At 33.9% G+C, this 15,106-nt stretch overlaps 2 protein-coding genes and 1 pseudogene across 2 annotated transcripts; all 3 read right to left on the bottom strand.

The window, feature by feature from the left end:
• Window positions 1–4,387: 4,387 nt before the first annotated feature.
• LOC125844211 (protein STRICTOSIDINE SYNTHASE-LIKE 12-like) lies at window positions 4,388–5,670 on the bottom strand. The gene is made up of 3 exons (XM_049523485.1): window positions 5,420–5,670; window positions 4,979–5,248; window positions 4,388–4,877 (listed from the first exon to the last, which is right to left on the bottom strand). The coding sequence occupies exons 1-3, from the start codon at window positions 5,668–5,670 to the stop codon at window positions 4,388–4,390; spliced, it is 1,011 nt and encodes a 336-aa protein (XP_049379442.1).
• A 2,573-nt stretch (window positions 5,671–8,243) lies between these two features.
• Window positions 8,244–12,805, bottom strand: LOC125844238 (protein STRICTOSIDINE SYNTHASE-LIKE 10-like; annotated as a pseudogene).
• A 903-nt stretch (window positions 12,806–13,708) lies between these two features.
• On the bottom strand, window positions 13,709–15,106 carry LOC125844220 (protein STRICTOSIDINE SYNTHASE-LIKE 10-like). Its single transcript, XM_049523495.1, has 3 exons — window positions 14,851–15,106; window positions 14,471–14,740; window positions 13,709–14,341 (listed from the first exon to the last, which is right to left on the bottom strand). The coding sequence occupies exons 1-3, from the start codon at window positions 15,099–15,101 to the stop codon at window positions 13,855–13,857; spliced, it is 1,008 nt and encodes a 335-aa protein (XP_049379452.1). The 5' UTR covers window positions 15,102–15,106; the 3' UTR covers window positions 13,709–13,854.

Here is a 15,106-nt window from a genome sequence, read left to right as displayed (position 1 = left end):
AAAACGATATGCTGTTGATACTTATACTAGTAATTGCCCACCGCCCCTAGCATGTTAAAGAAAATAGATCGGGTCTAACTTAATCTCTAGTTGACCCAAACACCCTCCCCCCTCCCTCCCTCCCCGCCAGATTTGATTAGATGTTGCTCAACATTGAATAAACCAAGAATTAGGGATAAGTCTACCTCTCTAATATCATATTAAAGAAAAGATCGTGGGTTAGCTCGATGTTGGTCCAAGATCATATAAGGAGACAGCTCCTTTCCTCAACCAATATGAGACAATCAATCACAACAATGACAAATCTTACAATGAGTTTGCTGATTCGACATATAAAGTGTTATGGAGTGAAAACCTATATATGTAAAATAAACAAGTACAGATAGGGTTATGTACATTTCCAAATTCGGGATTTTAACGAAGAAATCACAACATCAAAACTCTTAATCTGCCACCGATCAAGAGCCTCTTATCTACTAGCTTCCCTCTCTTTTCAAGTTGACAATGGGGGACGTGGGGTGGGGTGGGTGGGGTGGGGGTGGGCGGCTATNGACAATGGGGGACGTGGGGTGGGGTGGGGGTGGGCGGCTATTGAAAGAAAATTTCAATGTCAAACCTCAGTGTTCACCTAGCCATATAATTAGCTAGCTTCAGCTACAAAGACTTTCCCAAGTTAAGTAACTAATCCTATTTACCTGCTGAACCATTTCAATAACTAAACTAGATGAGATGAATTGTTATGATATTTCAAATCATTCATGGCACCAAAACATTTTAAATTTTTTCTAAAAAAAACTGTAGTTGTTTCATCAATAGTCCAGCAGATGCCTCCGACAATTGTGTATAATATTTTCATTGGTTTCAAGAAACTGTAGTTTTTTCATCATTATGATTCAAACTAGACCTGCCAACAAGTGTGATTCCTATTCCAATAGGTGAGTAGAAATGTCAAAAGTACTCAGGGTGAAAAGAAAAACTAAAATTTTGTAAACATTAACCAACTGGGAATTGATATTACATGGAAAATGTAAAATTTTATTAGTAAGAAATTACTTTTGTAAGTTCAAGATCACTGTGCACATAGTACAGATGATAAGTTGTATCTGCAGCATTTTTATTTGGTGTAGGTAGTACCCTAAATGCTCTATATATCATAAAGCTTATTATTGAAAAGCGGAAAACATCAAACTGTGTAAACTCCGGCAAAGTTCCGGTCTATAGACCCAACATAAGCTCTGTAAACACCAATGAAGTTTTGGTCTAAAGATCCAACATAAAGCTTGCCTTTATATTCTTCAACTAAAGTAATCCCAAGAGGAGTATCATTACATTGAGCTGTGAATGACGCGTTTCCACAACCTTTCCCAACTGATTGATCCTTTGTCCTATCGAATATGTGATATTTTGTTTCGTGTTGGCAATAACCTCCCAAAAGTCCCCCAACACAGTCCTCCTTATGTTATCTGGAATTCCTTCAAACTTTCTGAAAACATCGGATGAATTTGCTTTTGGACCTTTGAGCCAAAACCTCCGAATTCTTTGAGCAATATATTCTGTGATCAAGACATATGAACTATCCTTGCTGAGTGACAACCCTACTGGCCCTGAAAGTCCAGTTAGCAATAATGTGACTTGGTTTGTTCTTATATCATACTTGAACAATCTCCCTGATGTATCTCTGCTTTCAACTATTGTTGTCCTGTCGCTGCCAAGTAGTTTTAAATTCAGTTAGTTCACCTCGTTTTGCATATTANGCTCCTGCATCTACAAATTAAATGACTCCGGTTTTTTGGTCAATGTTTAGTGCATCGAGAAAGCCAAAACGAGTACCCTCAAAGCTAGTAACAAGTTGTGTAGCAAGTCCTCCAGTTGGTCCAACCACCAAAATTCCATAATATGCATCAACTGTGTAGAGGTCAACAGTTTTTCTGTAAAACTCAAGCCCCAACGGGTTCCCACATATTCGTTATGAATTTAGGTCGTTTGTGCCATCACATCTGTCCTAAAAGTGGATAAAATAATTAGGACAAGAAAAAAATAAAAGTTAGTCCTTTGGAATGGCTCAATTGGTTTGGAGGGTGGTCATCCACATGAATGACCCGGGATTGATCCCCTCAATGCCTTCTGAGTCGAGCATGTCGCATAGGGCTTGCCTAATGTAATTTACATCCCCTATGTGGTTTGCAAACTATTACATAGTTGGGTTTCCCCAATGCGCACAAAGTGCTCACCGAGTTTTCCAAAAATAAAAAAAAAATGTCAAGCTTAGAAACTGAATTTAGTTATACCTATTTGGTGATGTTTATCGCAAAATCAGTGAACCCAATTATTAGACCTTCATATTTGACTATTCTGCCATCTGCAACAGCAGTGTAAGGTCCATCGCCTTTTTTTTTTTTTATCGAAAGCCACAGATTCAGGGCCAACGACTCGTGATGGAAGTTGGAGCTTCCTAAATGCTGGAAATTGACAGTGAGCAAAACTGGAGGAACCATTTAGCAATATCCAAATCTGGAGAAGGAATATTGTTTTAGTAATTGAGATTGTTTCCATGTTTCTAGTGTACTCAACAAAATAATCATCTGTTGATACTTATACTACCAATTGCCACCCACCCCTAGCATGTTAATGTTAAGAAAATAGACATGAGATGAAACAATGCGGGACAATCTAACACCGTAACACGCCTTAATCTCCTCTCACCCGTGCAGGTTTGATTAATTAGAGCGTGGATAGCATAAGATGAGGGCTCAATATTAGGAATATCAAGAAATAAGAATGATTCTTCTAATACCTTATTAATTTTTTTAAAAAAATATTGATATTCAGCATAACTCAATCTTAAAAACTAGTCTGAGTTTTAGCCGGGACAATTTAACTAACACAACAGTGGTGAACCTTATAATGAGTTTGCAGGTTTGACAGAATCAAGTGCTTTTTGGGGTAGAACCTTATATATACATGAAAGACAAGTATAGATAGAGTTAGATCGATATACATTTTTAAAATCCACTTTTTTAACTTAGAATTCATAATATGTAATTTGTTTGATCTACGACAGATCCAACAATTAGTGTGGACATGAGAGGAGATGGGGGGATATTCAGCTGGCGTGCTCTTAGAAGAAATTTCCAATTGACAACTTACAATAAGAACAATCAAATCTTAATCAAGTTTAAGTTATATATATCATCAGTTTAAAAGGTTTCTCATCATTAGATTATCTTTACTTGTTATAACAGGTATGTAGATATTCTTTGGATGACTTGATATAGTACAAACAATTCTTTACACTAACTCATATTAATCAAACTTTCACATCTTAAAAATGAAATGAGAGTAATATTTACCTCATGCTGCTACCTAATGTGTATATATATGGTCCTTAATTATACTACACAAAGAAAAGGAAATTGTTGTATGTTTGTTGTAGTTTTATACATGAGGAAAACAGAATTACAGTTAACATATATAATTACTATAACTTCTAAATTCTGCTTTTATTGAGCTCTAAATGAACTGAAGCCGTCAGCTACATTTTCTAATAAGTGAAACGTGCCAAAAATAGGTAACTCTAGTTAGGTGATCATATAGTGACACTGACACGTGGAATAATATAATAAAGAAGATGAATTATTATTTCAAATTATTCTAAAGTTAAAAATAAATAAAAAATATATAGTTGTTTCATCAATTCTGAAGGCATTTGCCTACAATAAATTTGTGTATAATATGACTCGAGAGAAGAACTGAACAATTTTAGATTTGTTTGTTCTTGACTTTCGGTTTCAGTTCCTGAGTGCTTCTAATATTAAATCTTAAGAGCTCTCTCTTGTAGTGTGTAGATGGGCCTCTTCGTGTCTCTTCTAATATTATGAAAATTCTTATTTATAGTTGTATAAAGTGATATAGTTGTGCGTAGGCGAACTCTTTTGATTAGTCCATTTGAATTACCAAATACCAACCCATTATATTGATATGGTGATAAGCTCTAATTTAATTAGCCAGAACATGTCACATGTACACTTGACATGATTTTCTTGATTCTGAGATTTGACTTGGCATGCCATATCTCTTGCCACGTGGTGTGATCTTATTGACTCATTCGTATGACATGACGTTATGAGAATAGACTTTAAGATGGGTATTTGGACCTTGGGCTAGTAAAATGGGCTCATATCTTGGAACACCATTTAATGGACTAGCCTAAGTAAAGTTTGGACTTCAATTTAAGGGCTATTCTATTTTTTATTACACCTTTTCCACTACCAACAATAAGAAGGTCCTCAGCATTTTTATTTATTTAGTGTAGAAAATGCTTATTCATGTAAAGCTACATAAAGCCCGAATCATAAAAGCTTATTCTTGTGAAAACAGAAGACATACATCAAACTCCATCAACACCAATAAAGTTCTGGTCTAAAGACCCAATATAAAGTTTGTCATTATATTCTTGAACTTCAGTTATCCCATTTGCACTAGTATATTGAGCTGTGAAATCACGCGTTTCCACGACTTCTCCCAACTGATTTATTCTTTGTCCTGTTGAATTCAAGGTGGGAATGATCAACAACTTTATTTTCACGCTGACAACAGCCACCCAAAAATCTCCGGACACAGTCCTCTTGATATTATCTGGATTTCCATCAATGTTTGTGAAAACATCCGAAGAATTTGCTTTTGCACCTTCAAGCCAAAACCTCGTTATTCTTTTACCAATAGCTTCCGACACTAACAAATATGATTTGTCATTGCTGAGTGCAACCCCTGCTGGCCCTGAAAGTTTATCTAGTAATAATGTGACTTGTTTTGTTGCTATATCATACTTGAACAATCTCCCTGTTGTATCTCCGCTTAGAGCAATTAAAAACCTGTTGCTGCTTACAAAACCATTCAATTTTAATTTTTTAAAAACAGATAGTTGCAATTAAATGCAATATTGATAAATAAATGAAATCTAGGCCTTAGAGGGACGAACCTAGTTCGGAATATGGCTCCTGCATCTACAAAATAAATGATCCCCTCTTCCTGGTCGATGTCTAGTGAGTCGAGAAAGGCAAAAGGCCTACCCTCAAAGCTAGAAACAAGTGGTGTAGCGAGCCCTCCGCTTGGTGTAACCACCAAGAGTCCATAATATGCATCAGTTATGTATAGGTCACCAGTTTTGTTGTAAAATCCAACGCCATATGGTCTTCCACAAGAAATTTGTGATATTGGGTCATTTGTGCCATTACATATTTGCTTGGTCCTAAACATATATACATAATATATGACAAAACATCAGTCTTTGAGAAAAGAAGGACAAGCTACAAACTTCGTTGCTAGTCCATGAAGTTTGAAGTTTGTCAGTCGCTAATTCTTATTTTGTTCTTAATAGTGAATAAGAAAAAAGTCAAGCTTAGAATTGGAATTTAGTTACCTATTTGGTGATGTAATAGCAAATTCAGTGAAGCCAGTATTTGGACCTTGATATTTGAATACTCTGCCATCTCCAACACCAATGTAAGGTCCGTCGCCTTTTGTGTCGAAAGCAGCAGAGTCAGGGCCAAAGGTTCGTAATGGAAGTTGGAGACGTGAAAATGCGCAATGAACAAGATAAGGTGAGGCATTTAGGATTATCAAAATCTGGAGAATTAGGGAAATTGTTTTTGTAATTGAGACTATTTCCATGTTCTATTGTATCAATAACATAATCAACTATTCATAATTATAAGAGCAATTGCTCACCATTCACTCGAGTGTTATATACATTTGATTTATTTATTTAAAATGTATGTATCACATTCATTCTGAACTCGTAACTTTAAGTCATGACATTTTCTATGATGATAGAAGGTTGAGGTGTCATAGAATCTTAACAGAAAATCTTTCAAAGATTGGAATAATTCTAAACTCATCTACTTTAAATCATTCATCTCATAAGAGCACGGGAAGATTTGCGTTTTGACATCTCTTTGTTCTTTAAGAAACGTGGCTTGAATTTTGAACTTACCAGTAATGTCAATACTAATCCAACTTTCACGTACTAAAAGTTAAATGCCAATAAGATTTACATGGCCGTCAGGTTGGGGTATGATATGGTAGATATTGGAATTAAAATTTTTGATATTTTGATTTTGATATTATGATATTTAATATGGCATTTGATATGTTTTTAGTATTAGTTAATTATTTATAAGTTATAATTATAAAAAATATTATATCTTATCAAAGTATATAGTTACAAATACAATTCATATATATTATTATAAAACACTAACAAATATATAAAAAGTACTATTAGTACAAAAATAATTGTTTAGACGTTGAAACTTTGACTACTCTATTTAGATTGAAATATCTTTTTTTTGTGTAATTGATTAACAAAGGGATTGCTTAACTTGTACTTTCATTTGAATAATTCCATATGTATAAAGTGTTAGTATGATATTATTGAGATGTTTCTTAAAAGTCAAAGTTATAATTCTCTATTGTATGAGTATATGTAAGTTGAAGTTGAATAAAATCGTGGCTATCGATTTACAATACCATAAAATATAGAAATTGTACTTTAAAAAGACAATTATTTTTTCCATTTTGATCCTTAACATTAACTACTTATTCTCCAAATCATTTTCTAAAATCTAACACTAAACATTAATTAATAAGAATATTAGAATAGTGTGACAAAATAAACATGACAATCTTCTTTTTTTATTTAATGAGTGTGTCAAATCCAAAAATAACAAATATAAAAGGGAGTAAAATATTTTATTTAAAAAAAAAACAAAATTACCGAATTTCAGTATTGACTATATAGTCCACGCTCACCCCTACCTGTATTATGGCCCTTATAGGAAACGTCCAAAGATGGTTGTCTTGATTTCTAGTTTGTTGTAGGTTTGTGTTATGGGTGTATAAAAAAAATTAACAAATCACATCAAATAGATAGTTCAAGTTTGTTGTAGGTTTGTGTTATGGGTATATTAAAAAAATGATAAATCACGTCAAATAGATAATTTAAGTTAAATCGAGAAAAAAAATTAATTAGCGATTTAATTTAACTTAATTTGATATAGAAAAAAAATCTGATCATAATTGATTTAGTTTGACTTTAACTAAAAAGAGTCGCATCCAACCAAATCAACCCGATTAATATGTATACAATTATATTTATTGTAACATAATTTCTTAAGTTTTTACATAGTTTTTGTTTTTTTAAAACATATTAGAATTTTGAATGATCCAATATGTGTTATAGTTATATTTATAAATAAGCCATATAAAGTCTAAATCAATACTAATACTGATAAAAAAAAATGTTGAATATCTATTTTTTTAAAAGTTGTATAAAGGGATACAGTTGAGCGTAAGTGGACTTTTTCGATTAATTTGATTGGTCCATTTGAATTACCAAATACCAACTAATTGTCTAAATTTGGTGGTAAACTCCGATATAATTGATCATAACAATGTCATCTGCAAACTTGACATGATTTTATTGGTATGTGATTTAACTTGGTATGCCACATATCTTTGCATTTGGTGTGATCATATTGACTCATGCATATGACAAGACGTGATGAGAACAAGCTCTAAGATATTTGGACCTTGGGCTAGTAAAATTGGCTCACATCTTGGAACACCATTAAATAGACTATCCTTAGTAAAGTTTGGACTTCAATTTAAGTACATATTAAAATAAACAACTAATTTTGACTTGAGCTTGATAATTCTTGAATTTAAGAGTTTATCCAAATTTAACATGGACTTTAATTCCATAAAATTCATGGGAATGTTATGTATGCATCAATTAAAAGGAAATGTACAAGTTAAGTTATAGCACAAAATGGCTTTTGTTAATCTATGATTCCTCCCCCACCTCACCATTCTTCTTTTGCTGTCCAAATGGAATGATTTTGAGTTCTCTCATCAAAGAGATATAAGGATATTAATAGGATTTGGCATATACAACAATATACTCAGTGTAATCCCATTAAATGAGCTCTGAATAGGGTAGAGAGTACGCAGACTACTCTTACCTCTTGGAGGCAAAAATGTTGTTTCCGATAGACTCTCAAGGAAAATAAGGATCTAGTATATATTAATCACAATAAGGTGTATAAGTCACTTGCAGATAGTACAATCGTGATGTTCTAAAAAAAAGGTCTCTGCAACATTTTATTTTAACATATAGAATAAGATAATAAATGATACTCTATCATAAAACTGAAACTTATTCTTGTAAAAACAAAAGACATACATCAAATTTCATCAACACCAATAAATTTCTGGTCTAATGACCCAACATAAAGTTTGCCTTTATATTCTTGAACTTCAGTTATCCCATTAATACCCTTATATTGAGCTGTAAAATCGCGTGTTTCCACGACTTCCCCCATCTCATTCATCCTTTGTCCTGTTGAAATTATGGCGGGAATGATCAAGAACTTTAATTTAATGCTGACAAGAGCTACCCAAAAATCTCCCGACTCAGTCCTCTTAATGTTATCTGGATTTCCATCAATGTTTGCGAAAACATCCGATGAATTTGCTTTTGCACCTGTCAGCCAAAACCTCCGAATTTTTTTAGCAATAGTTTCTGAGACTAATAAATATGATTTGTCTTTGCTAAGTGCGATCCCTGCTGGTCCTGAAAGTTTATTTAGTAATAATGTGACTTGTTTTGTTGCTATATCGTACTTGAACAAATCTCCCTGTTGTATCTCCGCTTAAAGCAATTAGAAGCCTGTTGCTGCTCACAAGACAATTCAATTTAAATATTTTAGAAAAAAACATAAGTCAACTTTCAAATACTCTTGTTTCAATTTCAACTTCAAATATTCTCACTTTTTGTAATTTTCAACCAAATACTATCTACATGCTTATTTGACATGAGATGAGTTTTAGAACGACTAACCCAGTTCCGAATATGGCTCCTGAATCTACAAAATAAATGATTCCCATTTCCTGGTCGATGTCTAGTGAGTCGAGAAAGGCAAAAGGTGTGCCCTCAAAGCTAGTAGCAACTGGTTTAACCAGCCCTCCGCTTGGTTTAGCCACCACGAGTCCATAATATGCATGAGGTCACCAGTTTTGTCATAAAACCCAAGGCCATACGGTCTTCCACATACTGGTTGTGATATTGGGTCATTTGTTTGTTGACACCCAATTTTGATCCTCCCCGATAAGAATTAACTTTCAAGCATCTTAATTTTCAATGACTTGGAATGATTAGTTTTACAAAAAAAAAATAAAAATAAATAAATAAATAAAATATATATATATATAAAATAATAATAATAATTCATTTTTTTTTGTTTTGAAGCAATCTTAGTCATTTTTTATAATTTTAAAACAATATATATGTGCTTATATAATTTTGTATATAATTATTACATCTCACGAACATTAAAAAAAAAAAATCATTTCAAAAAGAGTTTACTTTTTAAGTGCTTGTTAATTAGCTCATTTGATATTAGTTTGTATATTCGACTTAATTATTTCATAAGTAAGTTAATTATTTTTATTTCGTTAAGATTAAGAAGCTCGTAAATTAATTATATTAATTCATCTTATCTAGATTTTAGCCGAATTTGCAAATTAGTAAGGCAATTTGGCTATCTTATTTTTAATCTAAGTTGATTAATTCTTAAATGGGTCATTTTTAACCAATATTTAGCAATACATAGATAAGCCCCTCCAAACCAATTTTTCCAGCATGCCATTTCATACGCTCCAGCCCACCCAAATTTCCCATTCTTAATTCCCTCAGCCTAGTAACGCCTCCAACTGCAGAAGATCGGGCCCAATTCCCCTTCTATTGTCAACTCAGACCAGCGGCCCACTTGACACCTCGACCCGGCCCAATTCTTTGTTCAAGAAGAGAGACCCAAAACGCTAACATGAGGAACGCGTCAAATTCACAGCAACAACGACAATCTCACGGCGTCTTCTTATCTTCTCCAAACGACATCATGAACAACGAGCAAACGACGCCAAATACACGGCTCATTCACGGAAAAGCAGTGAGGAAGAGTACTCTGCTCTACATTGTCGTCTTCTTCCCTTTTCCCTCTCCGTCGTACAATCTGAGCAGAGAAGGGCAGGCATGCGTCTGCCCCCCATTTCCTCTTTCGGAATGGAACAAAACCTCAAAGAAAAGATGTTTAGCTTGAATGGTGAAAGGTTTTTCGAATTTGAATTTCGAAAGGAGCCTTTTCTATGGGAATTTTTTTGGTCCGTTTTGCCTTTTTTTTTGTGGAACCCTATTCCCTTCTATATATGTTGTTGTTCAGTGTCAAAAGAAAGAAAAAAGGGAGAGGAAGTTGAGTCGATTTAAGGGAAAGATACATAGAAATACGTTGGTTTTGAGGCAAAAAACAGAGTAAAAAAAAAAATCAGTAAATATTAGAGGGTATTTAGATTCCAGTTTCTTTTTTTTTGAACCCAACATTCTTGCTGCTTACTGGAATTCTTTAAATCTCAAGTTCGTGGTGGAAAGCTTTCGCTCGTCTTGTCCCGGAACGCTGCACCCCAAAAGGTAATAGTTGTTTATGTTCGTGTCTTTGGTTTCATGATGTGCTGGTCGTTTGATTTTACCGTATGAGGCATTCAAATGTTGAAATTTTTAGATTGTTTCGACTTGTTTTTTTTTTTTTCTTTTTTTTACTTTAAATCAGTGATGTAATTAGTCTATTTTGAATGTTACTGTCTGTTTGAGTGACTTGGGATGTGTTGGTTTGCTTATCAAGATGCAGTAGCCATTTTCCCCTTTTCTTAAAGCTATGCACTGCCAGCCCTTTTCCAAATGCCCCCTCTACTTTGTTATCCTTATTTGATGTCATTGTGGCTGATGGTAGTGAGGTCTGTGTAATCTCTCTGCTGGTATAAAAATTTGATGAATTCTCATGTCTTGAGTAGAACTTTCTCCTTTTAGTTTAGCATTTCAAATGAATTATTCTTGAATTAATCAATTTTTTTTTTGTTTTTGTGTAAAGTAGAAGGACTAGAGATATTTCCTTCACTTATGAATATTTCCTTTTGGCTTGAATTATATACTGTGATGGTATTTCCTTGTGACTGATTTTGCTTACATTTATTAAAAGAAAAATATTATGCCTAATCCCTTTTGTCATCTATCTTTGTCACTGTAGTGTTACTCTTACATTGTTCTTGGAAAATTTATTTGAATGCATGGTGTAGTTGGAACCTAATTCTTCTATGATCGCTGTTTATTTTAAATAAATGCATGTCCCATAATATACTTCTTAATGGGTAAACATTATCCGCCATTCAACTGGTCCGTGAATTACCTTGATTTCATTTGTTCAAGTTACTCGAGAATTATAATTTAAAGTAGCTTTATTCATAGTCATTTATTAATCTTTTTTCTCTTTCTTTCTTTCGTTTGATGCATGTAAATTCCACTCGAGTTCACCATGAACTCCTCCCCACTTCATATTTCGGATGGGCCATAGAGGCCTAAAATTTATCGAGTCAATCGGGTCAATGAATTCGAAGAACAGGTCCTTCACAAATTGACGAACATGGATTAGAGTTGATGCGGATTTCTATACACTAGGTGTATACGAAAAATGGGAAAAGGGGGTTCAAAAGATCCATTCTTTATTTTATAAGTTGTATTTTGTTATTTTGGGCCTAAGCCCTTGTTATTTTACTTATTATTGCCTTGTCAGAATTTAGGACAGGTGGCAAGAATTGAAAGGCCCAAAACGAAATAGGCCCAAATACTGGCCCAGGCGGACAGGAAAATCAGATTTGAGCCCAACTCTTTTTCCCTCTCTACTTTGTTCATTTTACTTGTTAGCATTTGCCGTTGATCTCACGGTTAAAAAATTCAAATCCCCGAACGACGCATATTTCATTTTTAAACGATTTAACTAAATCGATCATCTTTTCAAAAGACTTAGAAGAATAAGTTTTGAGAAGTATCTCACTTAGATCGTAGGTCAATATTTCCCTTTTCCCCCTTTTTAAACCGTCTCAACTGTGAAATAGTTCGATCATGTTATTCAAATTAAGTTAAAGTATTTTTAGCCAAAGATTTAATCGTCGGATAACCGCATTAGTGGATATTTTAGATGCCTTAAAAACCTTCCTAGAATATTAATAGGAATCTCGAACCCCTCTTTAAAAATTTTCAATTGATTTCCTGTTTTAATCTTTTGAAAAATGAGTTTTCTTGATTTCTCTTAAAAAATTAAGTGGTGACTCTTAAATCAGTCTTAAAATATATTTTTTAATAAAACATTGTGCCATCACATCTTTTCTTGGTCCTAAACATACATAATATATGACAAAAATTATCAGTCTTTCAGAAAAGAAGGACATGCACTACAAAATTAGCTATGAACTTCATTGCTAATCCATCACTAAATTATGAATTTTGTTGTTTATCTACAAAATTTATCTATAAAGTGAAAGTTCACGTAACCAACCAACTAAACTACTAAGATTTTCCTATGGAATTTATCTATTGCTAGCTAATTCCTGTTTTATTTTAATAGTGAATAAGGAAAATATCAAGCTTAGAATTGGAATTCAATTACCTATTTGGTGATGTAATAGCAAATTCAGTGAAGCCAACATTTGGATCTTTATATTTGATTACTCTGCCATCTCCAACACATGCGTAAGGTCCATCGCCTTTTGGATCAAAAGCAGCAGAGTCAGGGCCTGAGGTTTGTAATTTAAGTTGGAGAGTTGAAAATGTGCAATGGACAAGGTAAAATGAGACATTTAGCAATATCAAAATCTGGAGAATTAGAAATATTGTTTTTCTTGTAACTGAGACTATTTCCATGTGTATGCTGTATCAAATTGAATAATCAGATGCTGATACTTATACTGGCAATTGCTCACAACCCTAGCCTCTTATTTGTTAACTTCCTCTGTTATATCTAGAGGTAAAACTAGAGTGTGGAAGGGGTTCATTTGAAATACCTTATGCGGAAAATTACCGGGGACATGACCTTAAAAGAAGGTTATGAAGGACATGGATTGGGTTAGGAGGTGTTGTCTCGCTTATTCTTCTATCCTATTAGTCGTAGTATTATTGTTGTAGTTTCTTGTCCTTTATGTTTGGTTTTTATTAGTGGAGAGTTATATATACTTCGATTACCATTTTATTTTGTTATGACTATTATTCAGGACGATTTGTTAGGTCTTTTATTGTATTTTGTCAAGATTGTCTTTGTTATTTCTTTCTCTATACTGCTTTGGACTGGTTTATCAGTAACACGCTCTCTACCTTTAAGATAGTGGTAATGTCTACATTCTACTCTTTCCAAAACCCACTTTGTGGGATTACACTGGGTATATGTTGGTTGTTGTAAATAGTTGTTTGATCATTAATTCATTTCAAATATTTTAGGTAAAAATTTGGGGCACTTTCAATTGTTTTCAAGTGTAGGAAACTTCATATACACATATAGAGAGGGATGGGGAGGAAGATTCTTCAAAGTGTTCTTTTCACGCGTGAATATTTATAGAGAATCTACTAGTAACTAACATACCTTTTCAAGAAAAAGAAAAAAAAAAGAAGGTGTCAGATGGATGCACAAAGCTTCCCGCGTTAGTAGAGTCTGAAAAAGGCCCAATATCGTACCGTAATGCAAGCATGAGTGACTGATTTGATTACACCTTTTCGCAACGAATAGGTGTATCTCTTAAAGAAGGGGTTAACACCTGGCCGGATTAGTTCTTATTAACTTCTAATTAAATACTCCATTACCAACAATAAGAAGACAAGCAGCATTTTTATTTAGTGTAGAAAATGCTTCTTGTAAATATACGTTTAGCTGCCTGAATCATAAAAGCTTATTCTAGTAAAAACAGAAGACATACATCAAATTAGACATCATCAACACCAATGAAGTTCTGGTCTAAAGACCCAATATAAAGTTTGCCATTATATTCTTGAACTTCAGTTATCCCATTAAGACTCTTATATTGAGCTGTGAAATCGCGCGTTTCCACGACTTCTCCCGACTGATTCATCCTTTGTCCTGTGGAAATTATGGTGGGAATGATCACCTTTAATTTCACGCTGACAACAGCAACCCAAAAATCTCCGGACACAGTCCTCTTAATGTTATCTGGATTTCCATCAATGTTAGCGAAAACATCGGATGAATTTGCTTTTGCGCCTTTGAGCCAAAATCTCCGAATTCTTTTACCAATAGCTTCCGAGACTAATAAATATGATTTGTCTTTGCTGAGTGCGACCCCTGCTGCCCCTGAAAGTTCATCTAGTAATAATGTGACTTGTTTTGTTGCTATATCATACTTGAACAATCTCCCTGTTGTATCTCCGCTTAGAACAATTAGTAGCCTATTGCTGCTTATAAGACCATACAGTTTTTCAAAATATGAAATAAAATTAGTTAAATGCAATATTGCTAAATAAATGGACTTTGAGTCTAATTTTCAATTGTCACGAGAAAATTAAAGTTTTAGAGTGACGAACCCAGTTCGGAATATGGCTCCTGAATCTACAAAATAAATGACCCCCTCTTCCTGGTCGATGTCTAGTGAGTCGAGAAAGGCAAAAGGCGTGCCCTCAAAGCTAGTAACAAGTGGTGTGGCGAGCCCTCCGCTTGGTTTAACCACCAAGAGTCCATAATATGCATCAGTTATATAGAGGTCACCAGTTTTGTTGTAAAATCCAAGGCCATACGGTCTTCCACATATTGGTTGTGATATTGGGTCATTTGTGCCATCACATCTTTCCTTGGTCCTAAACATACATAATATATATGAAATTTGAAATTTATCAGTCGCTAATTCCTATTTTGTTCTGAATAGTGAATAAGAAAAAGAAAAAGCTTAGAATTGGAATTTGATTACCTATTTGGTGATGTAATAGCAAATTCAGTGAAGCCAACATTTGGACCTTGATATTTCATTACTCTGCCATCTCCAACACCAGTGTAAGGTCCGCCACCTTTTGTGTCGAAAGCAAAAGAGTCAGGGCCAAAGGTTTGTAATGGAAGTTGGAGTTGTGAAAATGCACAATGAACAAGGTAAGGTGAAACATTTAGGAATATAAGAATCTGGAGAATTAGGAACATTGCTTTTGTAATTATGATTATTGCCATGTTTG

The sequence above is a fragment of the Solanum stenotomum genome, chromosome 1 (assembly GCF_019186545.1).
Source record: "Solanum stenotomum isolate F172 chromosome 1, ASM1918654v1, whole genome shotgun sequence".
NCBI classification, from domain to species: domain Eukaryota; kingdom Viridiplantae; phylum Streptophyta; class Magnoliopsida; order Solanales; family Solanaceae; genus Solanum; species Solanum stenotomum.
This window is presented reverse-complemented; position numbering and strand designations above follow the sequence as displayed.

What these genes read in the sequence shown, in the direction of transcription:
- LOC125844211 (XM_049523485.1), bottom strand. Translation starts at nt 5,670, where the DNA reads ATGGAAATAGTCTCAATTACAAAAACAATTTCCCTAATTCTCCAGATT. An exon ending in GCTATTACATCACCAAATAG is followed by an intron (nt 5,249 to 5,419) that starts GTAACTAAATTC and finishes ATATATGTTTAG; the next exon opens with GACCAAGCAAATATGTAATG. An exon ending in GGAGCCATATTCCGAACTAG is followed by an intron (nt 4,878 to 4,978) that starts GTTCGTCCCTCT and finishes TTTTGTAAGCAG; the next exon opens with CAACAGGTTTTTAATTGCTC.
- LOC125844220 (XM_049523495.1), bottom strand. Translation starts at nt 15,101, where the DNA reads ATGGCAATAATCATAATTACAAAAGCAATGTTCCTAATTCTCCAGATT. An exon ending in GCTATTACATCACCAAATAG is followed by an intron (nt 14,741 to 14,850) that starts GTAATCAAATTC and finishes ATGTATGTTTAG; the next exon opens with GACCAAGGAAAGATGTGATG. An exon ending in GGAGCCATATTCCGAACTGG is followed by an intron (nt 14,342 to 14,470) that starts GTTCGTCACTCT and finishes TCTTATAAGCAG; the next exon opens with CAATAGGCTACTAATTGTTC.